The 20409-nt window shown below is 37.5% G+C and overlaps 1 protein-coding gene across 1 annotated transcript in view; it reads left to right on the forward strand.

Annotated features, from left to right (window-relative positions):
* The window catches only part of CAMKMT (calmodulin-lysine N-methyltransferase), a gene marked incomplete at its 5' end in the record, with an annotated part of 451820 nt that extends 432679 nt beyond the window's left edge, over positions 1 to 19141 (forward strand). The window contains 2 exon segments of the mRNA XM_031949249.1: positions 12585 to 12716; positions 18565 to 19141. Coding sequence (XP_031805109.1) covers positions 12585 to 12716; positions 18565 to 18642 — 210 coding nt within the window.
* Positions 19142 to 20409: the final 1268 nt, after the last annotated feature.

Below are 20409 nucleotides of genomic sequence, written 5' to 3' on the forward strand. Positions count from 1 at the left end.
CCCAAATCACCAGCATTTCTTCAAAACAGATTTGTGCCAAATACAATTTATTCCATTTTGCTGAGGATTTGCCTGATCTACCTGGTATCACAGTAGAAGAGCACTAGGGTAACAAGTGAATCAAAGGGAAGAGTAGACTGGGTTCTTTAGTACTTCCCCTGCCCCTGCCATTAAAAATGGAACCATTCACCCATCCATACATTAAAATTCTGCTGATGGAAGGAAGGCAGCCAGCAGATGCAGGGCACATAGCTATGGGAAGACTGCAGCAAATGCCAGATGGCAGTGGGTATTTATCCACAATATTAGAGAGATCCAAATCTCTGAATCGGGAGCTAAAATCAAATGAAATGACACCAGTTAAGACGTATTTATGGTAGAAGATACCCCCTCTTAGTGGGTGCATAGCATAGTGGACAAGCATTGACCCCAAGCCAAGAAGATCAAGTTTCAATTCTATCTTCTAACTGTGTGTTCCATGGCACATCAGGACTTCTCTGACTTCAAATTTACAAATTGGTAAATTGGAGATAATGATATCTATAATGCCATAGTCTTCCAGGGCTATGACGAAGCATAAATGAAGCAAAGTATATAGAGTGCTTTACAAACACCTAAAAGCTAAGTAAAATGGTAGTTATTATTGGTGAGACTAATATTCACAGGTCCCATTTCCTGGGACCAAGGTGCATGGCTTGGATTTCTTTTTTTCCGTGAGCAGATTCTAAAATTATTTAGTTATATAATCAGTGAGAAAAGAGACAAAGGAAAAGAAGGAAAGAGAGAGAAAGGAAGAAAGAAAGAGAAGAAGGAAGGAAGGAAGAAAAGAAGTAAGAAAAAGAGACAGGAAGGGAGAAAAGAAGAGAAAGGAAGGAAGAAAGAAAAAGAGACAGGAAGGAAGGAAGGAAGGAAGGAAGAAAAGAAAGAAAAAGAGACAGGAAGGAAGGAAGAAAGAAAGAAAGGAGGGAGGGAGGAAGGAAGGAAGGAAGGAAGGAAGGAAGGAAGAAAGAAAGAAAGAAAGAAAGAAAGAAAGAAAGAAGAGAAAGGAAGGAAGAAAGAAAAAGAGACAGGAAGGAAGGAAGGAAGGAAGGAAGGAAAGAAGGAAGGAAGAAAGAAAGAAAGAAAGAAAGGAGGGAGGAAGGAAGGAAGGAAAGAGGAAGAAAGAGAGAAAGAAGAGATACAGTGAAAGAGAAAAAGAAAAGGAGAGAGATTGAGAGAACATGCCTTAGGCTAAGAATGATAAAAATTTAAGATTTCTTTATTTTTTTTAAGCTTTTCTTTGTGATGTGTGATAATACAAACTTGCCTTACTGATGGCTAAGTATTCTCAAGGTTGCACAATGGGTAGAGCACTGGGTCAGGAATCAGAAAGACCTGGGTTTAAATAGAGCCTTAGCTTATTAGCAATGTGAACCTATGTAAGTCACTTCACTTCTAATTTCTGTAATATTTTCACTTACCTCCCAGGGTAATTTTGAGGATCAAATGAGATATTTGTAAAAAAAAAAAAAAAAAAAAAAAAAAAAAAAAAAGCATTTAGCATAGGCTCTGGCACATAATAGGCACTTTTTATAGATGTTTAGTCCCTTCTCTCATCAATAATTTAACCAACTCCTCTAAGGTCTGAAGATACAAATACTGTGGGGACTCTTAACAGATCAGTAAGAAAGAAAATTATTGTTCTTTAGCACTTAACAGATTTACAAAGCACTCTCCACAATCCACTTCTGTGAAATGGGTGGGCAGGTACTCTGATCCTCATTATACATTCCCTTATTCTCAGAGAGGTAAGGACAATGAGGAGAAGGAACCTGGCCTGACCCAGGACTTTTGAACATACATGTATTGCTCTTTCCTCTATGTCCCACTGTCTGCTTTTGGAAGCAGCATCCATAGCCCCCTCCTAATAATTCGAGGTTCTGACAATCAATTTATATTTATAGGGCGTTCTTAGGATTCTCTGTAGCGCCATCACCATGTTATTTATATACAACACCACTGTTAGTTAAACCCTCCCCATTTGCAGGAAATACCCACTTGCTGAACATCAGTGAATCAGCTTATTGAGGGCTAATTACTCATGGAACTCTAGCGTGCAGGGTGAAAGTGCAAAAGTCTTCCTTTATCTTTCTCCATAGGTACAAATGCCACCCAAGTAGCCCCCATGTTTGTGGGGGGGAATGCCTGGAGATCCATTTGTTTTGTAATGAACAAAGGCTTAAGGGGCCCATTCTGAAATTTGTGCTTGGAAAATGTTGGGGTAAAATTTTCTCCACTTAGAGACTGATCACTTGTGAATGGTATTCCCTGAAAAAAAAAAAAAAGTGATTTGGCTCCTAGGAAAATTTCAACCCCTAGAATTCTAGCTAAAGCAAAGCCAGCTGCTGATTCCCAATATGTCCAGAGGCAAAGAATGGCAAGTGGAGGGGGTGGGGGTGGAGGAGGAGGGCTGCTACTCAGCTCTTCAGAAGATTATAAATAGGGATGTGGCTGAGGGGAGGAAGGGTCCCTGGAGAGAGCTTAATGAGCAAGGCAGGTTTCCAGTTTGGTCCAGGAGCAATGGAGAGATCTCAGGGTTATGTCCCAACCCTGCTGCTAATCTGACACCTGTTCCTGGGTGGGCAATTATAGACAACCTTCCGACAAGGAACAGTAAGATTCATCAGCAGAGACTTGAGTTTGGGCAGGAAATGTTTGTCACCTGCTAAGAATGAAAACTTTCCCAAATTCCCTGGTTTGGAGGAAACTACAAAGACAATGGATGTCACTTCTGCCAGCATTCAACAATGCTGTGCGTGAGAAGATTCTATAGCAAATCTGCAAGAACACAGTAATGTGAATTATAGTAAAAGAAAAAAATTAGGAAAAAAAAAAGGTTGAATCAGAAATTGTATTCAAAGAAGCCACACTTCCTTTTTTTTTTTTTTTTTTTTTTTTTTTTTCTGGTAACTAGCTTCATGTCACTGATGATTGATAGGGTGAGAGGTACTGCAGTCCATGTTACTATAAGTCCCTAGCAATCCCAATGTCTGAGATCAGAGGCCCCAAATGTAATTTAAAATAAAATAACAACTTCTTGCAAGTTGAACTGTGGACTAGAAGTAACAACTAAGAAACTGTATCTGCTGATTTTCCTCAGAAATGGCTTTGGGGTATTCAGAGAGAGTGTTCAGGGAAGTTAGGACCAGGAAGAGATTTGGGGGACAGCAATATTGACAGGTTTCCTGCTTGTTATCACTGTTACCAAATTGTCAAGAATTCAAAAATATCACTGCAGAATTCATTTAACCTTCTCCAGAAACTAGCCTTAACCTAACTGCCAAATTCCAAGAGCCCTGACCATATCTGAGAAATGCTGCAAATGTAAATGATGGGCTCCCTCTTTAAAAAGAGCAATTTCTTTTTACTGACAGATTTTCTCCTCTTTTTTTATCTAACATCTGTAATCTACTTTATTTAACTGACATTTAGTACAAACTGTTTTTGCTTGTCTCATGGAAATTGGTTTGTGAGTAAGAGCTTAGTTCTGTGAGAAGACAGGGCTGTAGAAAACCAAGGTTCTTGTCAGTTTTTCTACCACCTCTTTTGGCCTATAACATTTTTTGTCAAATCCTGGGTGAAAATGATAACTTACCAAGCAATGGTGAGGACCTGAAAGAGGCTGTTTTGAGAAGAGCCAAGTTGATTCAATTTCTCTTATATCTCAAAGAAGAGCCTAAGAGAAAATACTTAGCCTCTCTCTTAGCAAAAGGAGTTTTTGAAGGGATATAGAAAAGAAAAAGTAACAAGATGTAAAAGTGCTTTCCTCATTAAGAACTATAAACTATATTAACTATGCTAGAGATTAAAGAACAACTGACAATACCTAAAATAAAGGGTCTTAACATATTTTTGAGTGCCATGGAGCCTTTTCAAAGCAAAGTCAATGGCCACTTCCACTCATATCTTCTCAGAATAATGTTTTTAAGTTACATAAAAAAAACAAATTTTATTGAAGTAGTTATAAAAATATATTTAAAACAGTTCTCTTGATCCCAGCTTAAAAATCCCCCATCTAAGAAGGCTTATAAGCATCTTTCTCCAGGACCAGGTACATTTAAGAGTCAGCATTTTGCATGTAATATACTTTTTTTCTTATTACTTTTTTCTCCTTGTTATACTTCTTTTTACTTGCATTTTTGCTGACTCGTATATTTAAGTTGTCTTCTAGATAGATCCTCTACAAACTTCTCTGTGGTAGAGGAGTTGCTATAAAATGGTTTCCATTTGTAGAACACTTATCGTCTTCCTATTCTACGGTTGCAAAAATAAAATGAGAAATTTTACAAATCTGTGATTGCACCCTGCTTTGCAATGTATTTTCCTGATTATGTTTTCTGTTACAGAGATGGTAACTAGAGAATACAATCTAAGCATTTATTCAGAACCTCCACTCAACAATGTGAGAAGTGCTTAGAGATACCAAAAAAATCTATGAGATCCAGGCCCTGCTCATAAGGAGCTTATACTGTGAATGAGAAACTAAGGCACAGAGACATGAAGTAACAGTGGGCAATACAAAACCAGCATCTCATTTAGTGCTCAGCTATGTTGCAGGTGCTTTGTTTATGCAAAGGAGAATGAAGAGTTCATGGCTCATCATTTTATTCATTTTGCAGATGACAGAACTGTTAAACGAGTGCTAAGATAACCAGGAAAGACTATGTACGGAGAGGAGGGGAAGGAAGGAAAAATTGAGCTGATCCTCATGGGCCCTGGCGTAGGTTTGGTAACAATGATAGTATGCCAGCCAGAGATTTGAGGATCATTGAAATGATAAGCTGTTCTTCTCTATTCCCACCATTACTCACACTGGATCAAACCCACCACGTGGCCATCAGGAAGTCCTGGGCTAATAGCCTGCCGGTAACACTTCTAGCTCTATGACTATAAGCAAGCCCTTTGGCTCCATTTTTCCATCTGTAAAGAATGGAATTGTACCTGTCATTTCATTAATCTAGGCAATCTCCAAGTGACGAAACTCCCCCTACCACTGCAGCACCTTCTCTGCAATGTGTGGTCAGTGAGAGTTGTCTCCAGTACTTGCTCAGGGCCACACAGCCAAAATGGGTCAAAAACAAGACTCGAATTCAGATGTCCCCTACTCTTTCCTACTGACTTTTCTACCCTTCTATCCTCAATGCCATGGCTTTCTTTCTCTCTAATTTCTGTAAAATTACAGAAGTCACACTTTTATCACTTGCATCCTAACAGATCATTTCTAAAAGTGCCTTGCAAAATGTAAAAATGACTAAATAAATGTTAGTTTGTATTATGACCTCACACCTGAGATAGAGTACTCAGTTTCTTCATCTATAAAATTGGGATACTGATCTACATGACTGAGGCTGGGCCCCTTAGCCTGGCAGGGAAGGCTTTTCCCTACTTGGTCCCACCTCACTGAGTAGCCTCATTGAGTTTGCTTCCTGCCCAGCACACATTCCCCTCCAATTAGGCTAGCCCCCTTGCTGTCCTGAATTCATTTCCATGCCTTTCTTCATGCGTCCTCTCTTCACCTGGAATTCTTCTCCCCATTCTAAAACCTAATTTTCCTTGAAAGCAAAATTCAAGTCCTATGACTTTTATACTATATCATGAAATTTAGCATTTGATCACATACTGCTCTGTATTGTTCTCTAGTTTCAGCAATGTAAATTTTATCTTCCCAGATGCAGAGTAAATTCCATGAAAATTAGGCCGATATTCTCCATTTTTTTGTTTTTGTTTTTGTAATCCCATGATACTGGGTTGCACTCAGTTAGGTATATAGATGTCAATAAGTGTACTTCAGTGTTATCAAACTCAAATAAAAACAGGGCCACTGAACTTTATATAAGGATCCCTTCTGGCTTCATATTGACTTAGAAAACCATATTAACATGTTCTACATTCCACTATATTTTTATTTATTTCATTAAGCATCTGGTTCCAGTGGGCTTGACAATCTGGAGACCTAATCCACAGGTAAACTCTCTAAATTGGTCCTCAAAATACGGTCCAGCTTGTGACCTCTTTCATGAAATCTAGAAAGTCAAAACTATTTAAATAATGCTATTAAGAAGTTTTAATTTGTAATACAGTACATATTTATTCGTATTACTCCACCTACAAAAATGTTCTTTAGGAGATCCTCCATAATTTTTGAGAGCAAAGGAGTCTGGAAGCCAAAACGTTTGAGAACTAATGTTATAAATCTTAGTTTCCTCATCTGCAAATTAAAGACAATGATACTTTGCACAATCTACCTAACAGAATTATCATGAGGAAAGCATTTTGAAAATGTCTATGAAATTGTGGGCCTACTAGGTAAAGCGATGGATAAAATTTTGGGCCTGAAGTTAGGAAGACTCATCTGTATTTGGGAGGGTGATTATAGTTCCTGCTTGTAGATTTGAAATTATAATCTCCCTCCCAAATACAGATTTTTGTGGATTCAACAAAGAACACTTATTAGCCATGTGACCCTGGACAAGTCATTTAATACTATTTACCTCAGTTTCTCATTTGTAAAGTGAGCCATAAAAGGAAATGGTAAGCCACTCCAGGATCTCACCCCAATGTGATCTCAAAGACTTAGACACGACTGAGAAACAATTGAACTATCAATATAATTGTGAATTCTTATTTTTAGGATATTACTGAAACAATTGTCATGAAAAGGGATGAAAAACATTTTATGAGCATAGAAAATTTCTTAAAAAGTTTGAATCATACTAATTAAATACAGAGCAAAGCGTCATGATATAGTTAGGAAATCCTGGGTACTGGGTAGTAGAATAGAGTGCAAAAGATACTCACCCTAGAATCAGAGAATCTGGTTTAAATCCATCTCTGACATTACTACCTGTGCGATATTGGGAAAGTCACTTAACTTTTCTGGGCCTCAGATTCCTTCCTCATTTCTAAAAAGAAGGAATTAGACTGGATGGCTTCTAAGTCTCTTCTAGCTTTGAACCAAAATTCAATGAATAAGTGCCACCTTTGACACTTACTGGCTATGTGACCCTGCACAAATCACTTAACCTCTCTCTGCACTCAGGAAGCAGTCTTAGATTTTTAAGTTAAAGAACAGTTGCTGATACCTATTAGAGAGAGTTTCTTTCCTGGACTTTCCTACTCTAGTGAAATCCCAAGTTAGGACAAAAACCCCAACGTTTACACAAATGACTCCAGCAAAATGTCAGATGTATGTAAGACTAGTACATGGAACTTCTGCTCTCTCTAAGGATAAAATCAGCAAAAAAAAAAAAAAAAAAAAAAAAAAAAAAAAAAAAAAAGCAATTTATTATAAGCAAAGGTTTGCATTAGATTTAGTCATCTTTCTGAATTTTAAAAATATTTTATAAATGTAAATATATAGGAAGCTGAATTTTAATGAATTGAAAGTCACCTGTTTAAAGACATGGTAATTTAACATCCATAAAATTCTTATGTTTTTAATTTTTTAAAAACAAAAATGCAAAGTTCCTGTTAGGTGGATTGTTGTGCTCTGCTAATATTGTTGAAGACTCTTAAAATGATGATGAAGAATGTAATAATTCCATCTTTCCTCCAGGATATTTGAGTATGATGAAAAAAAGAAGTATAATATTCCCTTTAGGGCTATTTCCCTGAATCCTATTCAAATAGGTTCCCACATGACAGTTGCTCTTCACTGCTCTCAAGTTCTAGGGGTATCCCTTTGGGTTCTGGCTTCTAAATACTATTGCTCCTGAACCTTAACTGGTATTCTCCCTATTAATAATCAGAATCAGGTGAACTCCTATTAATTTTTAGAAAAGAGATTAACTGAAGAGGTATGGCATGCATAATGGGTACAAAATGTTCTATAGCCCATGCACACTTCCCCCTTTCACAAGTCCCTTGGGAGAATGGGTTCAAACATAAAATACAATGGTAGTGAGGAACACATGTGCCAAAGGGTACCTCCCAACTCTTTGTCCGAACTTCCCCCCTTTTTCCCTTTGTGGAAACTTAATGAAGTTCTCCTTAAACATTTTTAGTTATCTCTCCACTATTTATTCACAAATACATGTTAATCAGAAGAATGAATGTGGCCAGCTTGACCTCCCCAACACAGCAGCTCAAAATATTTCTTCCAATTCAAAGTCACCAAAGAAAAGAGAACGAGATTTGAGTGGATTATACCTTTTTATGCATTCATTTCAGAACTGGCACCTTCTGCATTACTGATTCTTCCACAACCAGTTAGAAGACTTTTTGTCAAGAGATAATACTAGCCTTTGAATTGTCATGGCCAGAAACTTACTTTCTAATGTTTTCTCATTGTGGCTTAGACTGAAACTATCTCCACATTCTTAGGGGACTAGACATTCATTGGTCAATCCCTTTATTGATTCTCCCACTTATTAAAATTTTTCAGTTCTCATCTAATCAGCTGGGGTGCATTTTGAACTCATTGTATTTATTCCCAATCCAAACCAATTCTCAAGGAACAAGTCCCAGGGAGATTCTATATTGTTCTTTTTGAATATCTTACTCAGTGTCTTTCACTTAAAAAAAATCAGAAAAGTAACTGTGTCATCTTATATTGTCTCAAATTTACAGGCAGAAATTATAATCACCCTCCCAGATACAGTTATGCAGATTCAACAAAGAACATTTTATAAAACTTATCAGAAGTTATTCTTTATATTTATTAAAGTACCTGTCTTAGTGCTTGCAAAGGCATGTACCTCCATATTATAGCACCACTCAGGAACTACTTCCTTAACTCGCATTAAATATTGGTGGGCTAGGTCTCCAGAGGGATGCATGTGACTACACTCAGAGTTTTAGAGGGAAACTTGAAGGGTTATATTTCTGTTATTGCTCATGAACCCCCACTAATGTGCTTCCCATTGATTATCGTCCACTTGTGTCAATTAGCTGTTAGAAAAGGGCATTGACTAAGATAATAGTCCAAGAATATTTGATATAAAACATTCCTCCTCAACTGGAGTCACATTCTTGCTCTAGACACATCCTGGGGAAAGTGGGCCCAAATTTAAAGTACAAAAGTAGAGACACCGCATAAATAATTTATATGACAAGAAGGCTATCTCACAGCCTCTAGTTACTGGAAGTCCTTTTCTTCCTTTGCAGAGCCTTCAGGAGGCTGCTCTTAAATAATAGTTGTCCTCTGGGTTCTGAGACTTGGTACATTTGTTGAGTCCATAACTGGCACATTTCACTGTTAACAAGGGATTACAGTTCCTAAAACTGCCACCATTCCAAGGTGGAATTTTTTTGCAACCATTTCCATGGGCTTCATTTGCTATGGGATGAATGAATAAATTATTTATTAAGCACTTTAAGATGTGTAAATCACTGTGCTAAGCACTGGGAATACAAATAGAAGAGTTAAGACAACCCCAGATCTCAGGGAGCTCACATTTTAATCAGAGAGAAACACATATGAAAAGTTTTCACTGCAAACAAGATGAAAAGGTCCCATGGTCCTTAGGATACAAAGGCAAAGTAGATAATAACTCTTCTTCCTTGATGTCATTTCTTGATAAAAAACCTTATAAACTTCTGATATTGAACTATTTAATGGTAAAAGGACCCTGGTAAGAAATTGATTTTCTGAATCTTCAATAGATATGGCTATAGCACTTGTGAAAGTAGTTGGTTACCAGGCTGCATCTCCACAGGGGGGGAAAGCATTATATTCTTCATTATTCATTGCCACTGGCTTAAGTAGACTCTACCACCAACCCTTATCACCAGAGTCTCTTCTGAAATGTGAACAGACTCTCCTGAACTAGAAGAGGAGAGACCCAGAGACAGAGATAGACTCCAACCCTCCATTAAGTGATTTTCTCAGAAGACTGACAATCTTCTACCCCTATATTTGTTTGACAATGGATTTTACTATCCTGAACTGGCTTGCTTTGTTTTGTATAGGAACCAAGAAGTCACCCAATCATCCAATCACAACCTATTTCCTTAGTGGCATTAGTTGTCTATCCAATGGTCAAAAGACTATGTTTTACTCAAATTGATTAATGACCTACACATCCCCATCCAGCTTACACATTGAATCATTTGTGCTGCCTTCTTTAATTACGTTAATTAGGAGATAGAAGTCCCCAGCCAGATGGAAAGAAAGAAGGAAGGAAGGAAGGGAAAACAGGGAACATAAACTTAAAGTAAATAAATAATAGGCTTGAATAATTGCTCACATCATTATTTCTCTTCTTATTAGGTATAATGCTATCCCAGAATGAATATTGTGACATTACAATAAACTAAAAATAGAGCTTATTAGAAATTAAAGGTAACTCTTCTTCATCTATGGATTTTTTTTAACAAGTAAACCTCCAAATCTCCCAAGGGCTTTAGTTTTTTATATTATTCAGGATATGGATCAAAATTAGAGATGCTATTCAACAAAATTTTAAGTTATTTATTAAGTACCTACCATGGTCAGGGTATCAGGCCTATCAGGCCATCAGGCCCTGGAGAGACAAAAAAAAGTGACATTAAGACCAAGACACCCTGCTCTTAAGGAAAGAAAAACATGTATTCAAACAATGAAACTATAGGCAGAATATAAATTAAATTCAAAGGCAATGTCACCTCACTTCCAATCACCCTTTAGCTTTCATGTCAGATTTAAAAGGCATGTATGTTTTCACAGAATCACAGAACTATGGAATAAAAAGGGGCCTTTGCCCAAATGACTGGCCCAAGATCATCTAGCAAGTTAGTGGCAGAATCTGGATTGGTTTTGTGAAACCGAACATCAACTTAACCCAAGAAACTCATGGCAGTGATTTAAAAGTATTACATAGATAATAGCTTTAAAATTTGACTCTCTCATTGTGACCATAAAACAATTCTCGAAGGCAGCTTTAAATGAAACAGTTTTCATTGTTCAAACATCTAAAAAGCCAACCAGCTTTCAGAAATGACTAAATGACCTACTAGTATTCCTTATTCTTTTTTCTTTTTTTAATGGAGGCTTTTGCTCCCCTGCTGAGACCATGTATTATATCCAGTTTCACATCAGAATGAATTTTTGTGGCTAAGTTTGAAAACCTCCTGAAAATAGCAATTAATAATGGAAAAGCTGACAGACCCATAAGTGTAGTGGCATGAATGGCACTGCTATAATTATGTGCCTTGGTGTGCTTATATACATGTAAACACATTATAAAAATATCGTATGTGTACGTATATGTGACAGTGTGTCCTCATACAGGTAGTTGGGGAATAGATTGCATATACATTCAATTCAATTCAACAAATATTTATTGAATATAAAATCTGTGTAGCCTTAGATTAGGTGCTATTAAAAATAAAGTTTAAATTTTATATTTGGGTAACCCTCCTTATTTCTCAAAGTATTTTACATTTATGATTTCATTTGATCCTCAAAACAACCCCTTACTTAAGGATATTGTTACACCATTTGTGAGATGAAGAAACTGAGACAGTGAAGTTAAGTAACTTTCCATCAGAGCAATCACTAGAATCTGGTCTGATGGCTCTAATTTCCAATTCTCAATTTTTCTACCACTCTAAATGACAATCTCTTCTTCAGGATCAAATGGTATGTCTTCATAATTGTAAAAGTGACATTTCGCTGTGGTAGAGTGCTAGCAGCCAGTTGTCAATAGCTCTAAAATAATTAGGAGCTTAACAGATTTCTTTAAAAAGACAAAGATAGTTCCTTGATTTCAGTATTTTAAAATTTGGGGAGACCCCCTGGTAGTTGCGATTCAGAGGAATTTTTTGTCAGAGCTTCCTCTGAAATCAGGGAAATACTTTGTTGAAGAAGAAAAAAAGATGTCTTAAGACCATGTCTCACTGAGAGAAGTCTGTATTTATATTAGTTTGTTCTCTTAAATCAGTCTCATCAAAACTCAGAGTTGGGATGCAACATTGAGTTGCTTTGCTAGAATCATGGACATTAGGGTAGATTTCAATGACTTTGGAAGCCAAGGAGAGTAGTCTTTTACCTTCATGTTAATAGAAAAAGGCTGGTGCTAGCAGTGAAATCTGAATACTCTTTGTCTTCATTTTTAAAAATTTGGTAATGTTACATGTTTTTGTGGAACATTTCTTGGCATGAGACTGATCACAAAGGCATTTTCAAGGGATAATAAAAGGATATTATATAGCCTCATACCTACAAAATCATTGAGATGTTCTACATTGTGTACATGTCTTCAGCTATTATTGAACAACCATAGCTATTCAGTAACTGTGGATTTGTGTTACTCTTCTAGGCATTGTATAACCAACAAGTTTCTATGTTAGACTTTAGAGAGATAGTGTGCATTATACCAAATACCAAATCATTCCATTTGTTACGTGTATTCTTATGCGTCGGTGTTTCATTTTTGATGTAAAAAAAAAGAACTTGTCAAAATATTTAATTTTTCTTTCACTAACATCTAATCTCAGTGTGAATGGTCAGAAGCCTAGTGAGAACAATGAGTCTCCCTGTTTAAGAGAAGTTCTCTAAATGTTTGTGTCCATGTCTGGTCACTTTCCAGTTTAAAAATGTGTGACTTTCCTTTCTAATGTTCTAGGGGAAAGCGATGGTATTTGCCCCACTCCGAGGGACTACTCTAAACCAGTTTTGCAATCTAGCTGAAAAAGCTGGTTTCTCTCTCCAAAGACATGAAAATTATGATGAACACATTTCAAACTTCCACTCCAAGGTTAGTTTTCTGCTTGTGTTAGATAACACTTTAATCCGCATTGCATTTTGAAGAGATCATGGTCTTTTTGGCAGGTAACCTAAATATTTGATTAAAGTACTCCTTAGGTGTGTTGCTTCTGAACAGCTATTTGTATCTGATTATTTTTGCGTGGCAAAATCATCTTTTATCTTTGCACGTCTAGGAGGATTTTACAGAAATAGCGCCTGTTTACTCTTTTTTCCAATAACAAACTAATCTTTCCATTCATAATAGTCTAATTTGTAGGATGCAGGATGGAGATGGCCATAGAAATGAATAATAAACAAGCATTTATATTTTAATGAAAAAACCTACTGCCTTTAAGTAGGTTAAATGCTTTGCTGTCCCAAAATAAATAGAAGGTGAATGTCTAATTGTATCATATTGTACTGTAAATCCTTATCTCCCCTGGCTTTATAGCTGGGTCAGTTGGCAGTTTCAGACCGCTAAATCTCATACAGAATTTCACAGTTGCGAGGTTATATGTCAGATCGAGGAGCTACAAGATTTAGGTCAAAAGCACTTATCTGAGAGTGATTTCTAAGCTTGCTTACATAAAGCAGTGTTATCAGCCTTTTTATTATTTATAGGAAAAGAGTAATGTAGGACACCGAGAGGCAGGTGTTCAGCAGAAAACTTTTTAGGAATCCCACGGTTGTTAATACATGTCAGGCTTATCAGGATCACGTTTATTACCTCTGATGATTTTAGGGCATTGCTCCATGCCTCAACAGAAATCTCCTGCGCCAGCTAATGTGACCTCAGCAAGATCCTTGGACTTGTCATGATTTTGCAAGTTGTAGCTGCAAAAAGTAAAGGCTTGACCTTGATTTTCTTTTCCTGGGAAAAAATTAATAGCCTCCTCAACACTCTTTAGTCCCCATTAATCTAGTAGAAAAATGCCTTATTTTTAGGGAAACTGGGGGCAGATTGAGTTTCATCTTTGAAGAGGGAATGAGGAAGCCAGGAACTTCCTGGAAATGACTTGACTACCTGGGGTCACTAGGGTCCCATTTTAGTCCCTGGAAGAAGGTTTACTAAAATGGGACCTTGTGGACTGAAAGAGTTAAATACTTCTCTAACTAGCAATTTATTCCTTCCGACAGAATCTGGTCCACCATTTATTATAGAAGGGGAGGGGAAGAAAATTACATGTAACTCAGCTCTCATCCAGTTGCCTAGAAGCTTATTTTCCATCATTCACCCCACCCCCAGAATAGGAGGAATGGCTTTTAGGATATTATGTGGTAGGTGGAACGTTCTCTCATCCTCCCCCCTTTTTCCCCTCCATCTCTCATAACAGAACGGTCTCCTCTCCAGCTATAGTTACTAGGGAAGAGATTAGAGGTACAGAGGTCACCTGATGATGAATTTTAACATGGTACCTTGCACTCATATAAATGTGAATCATCATTATCATCTCCTGGAACATCAGATGTATTTTATCATTGTCAGCTTGTAAAATCCAGGGTACCGGGTGATTACGTGGGGCTCTGCACTGAGGGACGTGTCCACTCTATTGTCTACAGTGACCATGCTAAAGTTAACTGTGGAGTACTTGGCTTCCTCCCCCCTTTACCTGTATGTGCTCAGTAAATAGTCTCTGCCTAGTGCCTACCTCAGCATGGTGCACGCCCACAAATAAGCACCCTCAAAAATAATCATCGACTGATTGACTAGTTTCTCAAAAGTAGCATTTATTGAATAAGTAGAATTGACAGAGGGCCTTAATTCATTATCTCAGCATAAATGTCTAAAAAATCAAAGTATGTGAGTTTTCCCCTTTTCATTCATTTTATATATTACCTCAGGGATCTCTTTTGTCATCTTTTAAGCAGCAGAAATGTATAATACAATACTGCTGGGAGGAGTTGTGCAGGTAGAGCTTTAAGTAATTGATATAACATAAAAGCAACAATATACCCAAAGTTTTTGGTGGTCTTTAGTCCAAAATGGAAAAAAAGGTGCTGGATTTAGAATGAGGAGACATCCTTATTTTGAATCCTGACTGGCCCTTGGTTTTCCTCATCTGTAAAATGAGGATGGAAGATACCCTTCCAGTTCAAAATCCTAAAATGGCACCATGATAGTAGGATGTATGAAGGGAGGCCCTCTTGTCCCCCAAACCATACTAGAGAGCGCCAGGCTTTCTGACATTCGAATCATTCCTCTCAGGACGGACACATACCAGCAAAACTAGAAAGCTTACATTTGTAGTTATAATGTACAAAATGAGAGCCTGCAGGAGGGATTCCCACTGAGCGAGGGCAGTTGGGAGAAGCTGGTGGCAGAACTGGTCTGGACCCTAACCGATTCAGAGAGTGACCACTTTCCTAAAAATTGATTATGTATCAAAGCCACCAAGAGAGCTCCATTGTTTCCCCTTTGCCAGCATCCCAGACCTGCTCAGGACCAAGTAGGAAGCGCCGCTGAATACTGGACAAGTGACCCAAGCCCAGGAAGACCTCAGAGTAGGGTGGGGGGATGCCTTTTGTGGGAGCCCCCATATTTAAAAGTTTTCCCTCGTACTGAGGGAAACCAGTTGTCTTGCCGTCCATCTCCTTGCAAACTTTCCATCTTCCCTGGGATGAGACTGCTCCCAAATGAAGTAGGAGTTTTCCTTGAGGCTGCATGTTATCCTCTTAGCCCTACTGTTTTGGAATAGAGCGTAACCAGCTGGAGAACTGTAAGACGCCTGATAATTCAGCTCTTTGCTGCTGTCCCGTCTTAATCTTGTTACACAAATGGTTGTGAAGAGATTCATGAATTTTAATTTTGCCCTCTGCATTAGTGCCTCATGTCACTCATACACAGCTGCCTCCTATGTAGAGTTTTTCACCCCTCCTCCTACAACAGGGGGAAAAAATTAGTTACAATCTTGGCAGTAGTGCAAGTTAAAAAAAAAATCCACAGATTTAGGCAGCCACCCATGAAGCTGATTAACAGTCAGTGATCAGGAGGAACAGCTTTGCCTCTTAAACTTTTCACCTTTCATTGTTAGCTGTGAAATTTTATTTCCGTTAAAAAAGCAAGCCTGTAATCAAATCTGTGCCATTCTATACTTTCTGCCAGGGCTTTGGTTATATTGCACCCACCTTCTGCAACCACCTTGCTCGGGAGCCAATCTGCAGGAGGTGGTGGATGCTCTGAAAATACTGGCTTTGCATCTGTCCCAAGTGTGGCGAGGAGAAAACAAAACCCAGCTCGCCACTCCTGCCTCTCTCGGCCCTTTTGCTAGCTATGGAAGGCACTGCCCAGCTGGGCGGCTCAAACGTGTCCAGATGTGAGGTTGGCAAATTGTTGAGTGGCACAGAGCTCTGACTTAGGAAATGGCTGGAAATGTTGTCAGCTTGGAATTTTATTAATAAAAATCGCCTCATTCATGAAAATCGCTTTTAAATTGCCATTTCCTCTCAAGCATTGTGGTTTTTTTTTCTGTCTAAAACTACCCGTGTTGATTTATTTTCTCTCTGTGTGTATGCATGTGCTCACACACATGTGTGCACTTGGTAATGAAAATAGTCTCTGGCTCCGTAGTAAAGTCAGGACATTGTGTCAAAAGAACGGCCATATTGCATTTCTGCTTATCTATTCAAAATGCCACATTATAAGTGGCTGGTGCTCAGAATCTGTGTGGTGTGCTGTTGATAATTGTGGATACTGTAAAGGGTAAACAGTATGAACTCCACTCCTGCGGCAGCTATTCACAGGGTAAGGCTGAGTGTGTTACATCCAATTATGAAGTAAAGCATAATGCTACTAATAGCAGCTATGTAATTTAGTTCAGTCCTCAAAGACCTTGCTTTAACCTGCAAAATTGAAAAATTGTTTTATTCACAATTTGCTTTTTGTTCATTTTTTTTAAAAGGTGCCTTTTCATTTCTTAAAATTATAATTATTAATTGGGCACAGAAATATAGCTTTGATACATGGAATTACTCTTAAGCCACATAACATTCTCCACCGAAGCAGGTATTTTTCTAACTGTTTTGTGTGTGTTTCAAGTACCCTGATGCTATAGTCTTGACACGTTCATGATCTGGTGACAGGTTATAATATTTTCTTGGAGGGTTCCCTCCTCCTCCATCGCCGGAAGGGCTCACATATGGCATTGAACTGGACCTACCCCCTTCTAGGAATGAAGCCTCCGTTTTGGCCTGCAGAGGTCAGCACAGAATCCAAGTTAAAAGTGGTTTCTAGTCCATATTTACAGAAGAATTATTTATCCCACATATTACCTCAGGGACTTTATAAAGAGCTCATTTGAGTCTCTCTCTATTAGTACATTGTGAGTGAGTAGGTCAGCTGATTCAAGCTGAGTAATCAACTTTCCTTTATCCCCACTCCCTGAGGAAAGAATTCAGCTGCCTTTGCCCCCCTCTACCCAGTGTAAAGCATTTGGGGGGGAATTCCCTCTGTCACTCTCCTAAGTGGGGGGCAAGTAGGATCGGAAATGTTTGGACATAGTAGGTCCTGACTGGTGATTTTGCTATAGGAAATCTGTGAGTTTATTTATCTATTATTATTATCTATTCCTCTAAGAATGAACAAAATGGGAAACTGAGATAAAAAAAAATAAAGATTAAAAAAAAAACTACGTTGGTGTGACAAGAATCTATAAAGACCTTTCCAAATTGACAATCTTCTAGGAAATGAATTGAAGTTACTTCAATGATTATGCAACCAATACCTCGATAAAGTAGATTAGAAAGAAAAAACTAAATCAGCTTTTCCCCCATGCAAAGAGAAAAGTGTGTTAATTAATGAGGGGCCCAAAGCTTCCGGAGCCACTTCCCAGTTAAGAACTATGCTCTAAAGAAGGTCTACATTCCAATTACATTTACAGTAACCTCTCCTACACTAACTCATATTTTATTTTTGGCCATGGGGGAGTGGGGAGAAAGCAGAACTGAGCTGTTCTATTTGTTTAGAATGGAGGTTGTGTTTGTCTGATGTATATCAATCCCTAAATTAGCTTATTTTCCATTTGAAAACATTCTGCAAGGTGTCCTTATCCCCCATCATTTTTTAAAAATAAAATATTTAACAAGTATTTCTTAAAAATCCAATCAAAGATCTCAGATTAAACACTCAAAAATATGACTTTGCTATTTATATCTTACAAAATATCTTTTACCATTCCGGCAAATTAAGGATATGTTAATTCTAGATTTGTCAGTCTTTTTTTTTTTTTAATTTTTAATTTATTATGGAAGTCTTGATGAAGCTTGACCCAAAGAGTTGGTGCTCTGTTTTTCTCTAAGAAAGGAATTTTTGAATTTCACATCATTAATTTAAAAATAAATAAATAGCAAACTCTTCAGGAGCAGCTACACGGCCTGATATATGAGCCCAGACAAACCTTCTTGTTGTGTCGAGGCATTGCCAGGCTCTGGTAATGTCTGGCGATCCCTAACACAATGAGGTGGGGAGGAGGATGGAGCTTCAGCATCATTACACATAGCTTGGTCTAGGGTTGGTAAGTTAACCTCCTGGTGAAAAAGTTCACACTTTTTGGTGAAATCCTTGGGTAATATCATTAACTTCCTGAGTCACTAATTTGTTTTTAGATTCTTTTTTTGTAAAATGCTGTTTGTGTCCTGAAAAGTGCTGTTCACAAAAAATAACTAATGATTCATATCTTCATAATGCTGTCATTGGGTTTTCATAGAGTACTAAAATTATGTTTGCCTTTAAATTGTGTATCAGACTGTGGATGCTTAGGGATTGATATTTTTTCATAAAAGATACATTTAGATAAAAGGTTAAAGTAAGTTATTATCTATAGATTAAAAACTCATCTTCTTAATTTTTTTTAAATTTTCAGTTGAAAAATGAAGAATGGGACACATATGAAGAAGATCTTCATTATCCACTTCTACTAGTTTTAAGCAAACACGGATAAAAGACTAAACAACTCAGTGAAGGCAAACATCAATATGTATAGTCATATATTTTTTCAAAATAATATGAACATGTAATTGATAAGAGAAACATGTTTGGTTTGGGGATTTTTTGATAGGTTGCTTTTTTTGTTTGCTTTGTTTTGCTTTGTTTTTTCGTATTGATAATGGAAAGTCCTAAGATTTCTGCATTGTATCACCTCCAGAATATTGTAGGGTTTTGAGTTTCAGGTTTTACCTTTTTTAAAATACAGTCCTCCCAGCCGACTTCATGCTTTTTCCTAAACCAAACTGTTTTGTTTGCCTGTGAAAACTCACATATATTTGTAGTAAACTCTAATGCTTTTCTGATTAATTGGGAACAAAATTCTTTTTAGTTAGAGTTTTTATATAGGTTTCTTTTGGGGGAGAGACTTCTAAACAAGACATGTCATGATTCTTCTTTCCCCAAAAAAACTCATTTCTTTGGAACCTCCTCGAAATTAACTGTCTCTCTCTCTCTCTCTCTCTCTCTCTCTCTCTCTCTCTCTCTCTCTCTCTCTCTCTCTCTCTCTCTCTCTCTCTCTCTCCTTCACACACACACACACACGATGCTTTTTTTCCCCTACAGATGTAGTGATTTCTTATACATCAGACCAAAGCATCATAAACTGACCATTTGTCCTTTGGACACAATAGTTTGCCCAGCCCTCTGCTCCTCCTCTCCAATTATGTGTGATTAGTCTCAGTGTGTTGTGTCAAGAAGGGGGAGTGTGCTGAGTGCTTATTATCTGTTTAGGTACAAGAAGAGCACATTTAGGCTCTGACTATGAATGAAAAGTGAGCCTTTATCGAGTCTAAAATCTAACTGCTGCTAGTCTGCAGGCCACTTTAAAAACAGGTCCTTCCCAGAAAAAATTCTAAACAAATGACTGATAAACTGGATTGCATATATGGGATTTTTTTTTTTAAAAAATCAGTCTTATAATTATCTTATTTAAACTAAGGATATGTTGTTATTTGAAGTACTTCCAGGGTATAGTAAACATTACATGGGTGTTACCCAGGACAAACAGAGAAACACTTTTCTGCAGGGAATCTGAGCATATTCTTTCCTGGTGCTTCATCAAAATGGTTTAAATGCTTTTGTAGAAATCCAGATGTTTATCTGTAAAGGATCATCTGTGCACACTTAGCAATAATGCCATTAGCAGGTTGTCTCTGCATTCTCATTCAACACTAGGGGCAAAATAATGGATATTTAATTTAAGGACCTTTTTAAAAAAAATTAAAGAAAAGGAAAATTTTGATGAAGATCCTTTAGCACGTTAAACAAACTTAGCTGTCATAAAAAAAAAACACCCACTTCTAAAAGTCTTCCTCTGTTCATATCTATCATCAAACAAATTTTTCACCACCATCAGTTTGCATGTCCTTATATTCACCACTTTTTCTGCTCCATTAGAACACCTAGACAGATCTCTGAAGGCATAGGTCAAGTCGCAGTTAGATCATACATTTCTTTCCCACAAAAACTTGAATTGCAATGCCAAGTGATGGGCTAACATCACAATAACAGCAATTTATTCCTCTTTGGATAAAACAGCAGTCTATTCTCAGTGTTAGATAAAGACCAGGGCAATGCAAACCAGCCATTTAGCTGAGTAGTTCAGCTAGTGGTAGCTCTCCTTTGGGGATTGTAGGGGTTGCATACTGGCTGAATATTTTCTTGTTTAAAAATCAGAAGCATTTGGGATGTTTTAAATAACAGTACAAATTGTTGTCCTCCT

The sequence above is a fragment of the Sarcophilus harrisii genome, chromosome 2, assembly GCF_902635505.1.
Source record: "Sarcophilus harrisii chromosome 2, mSarHar1.11, whole genome shotgun sequence".
Taxonomy (NCBI): Eukaryota; Metazoa; Chordata; class Mammalia; order Dasyuromorphia; family Dasyuridae; genus Sarcophilus; species Sarcophilus harrisii.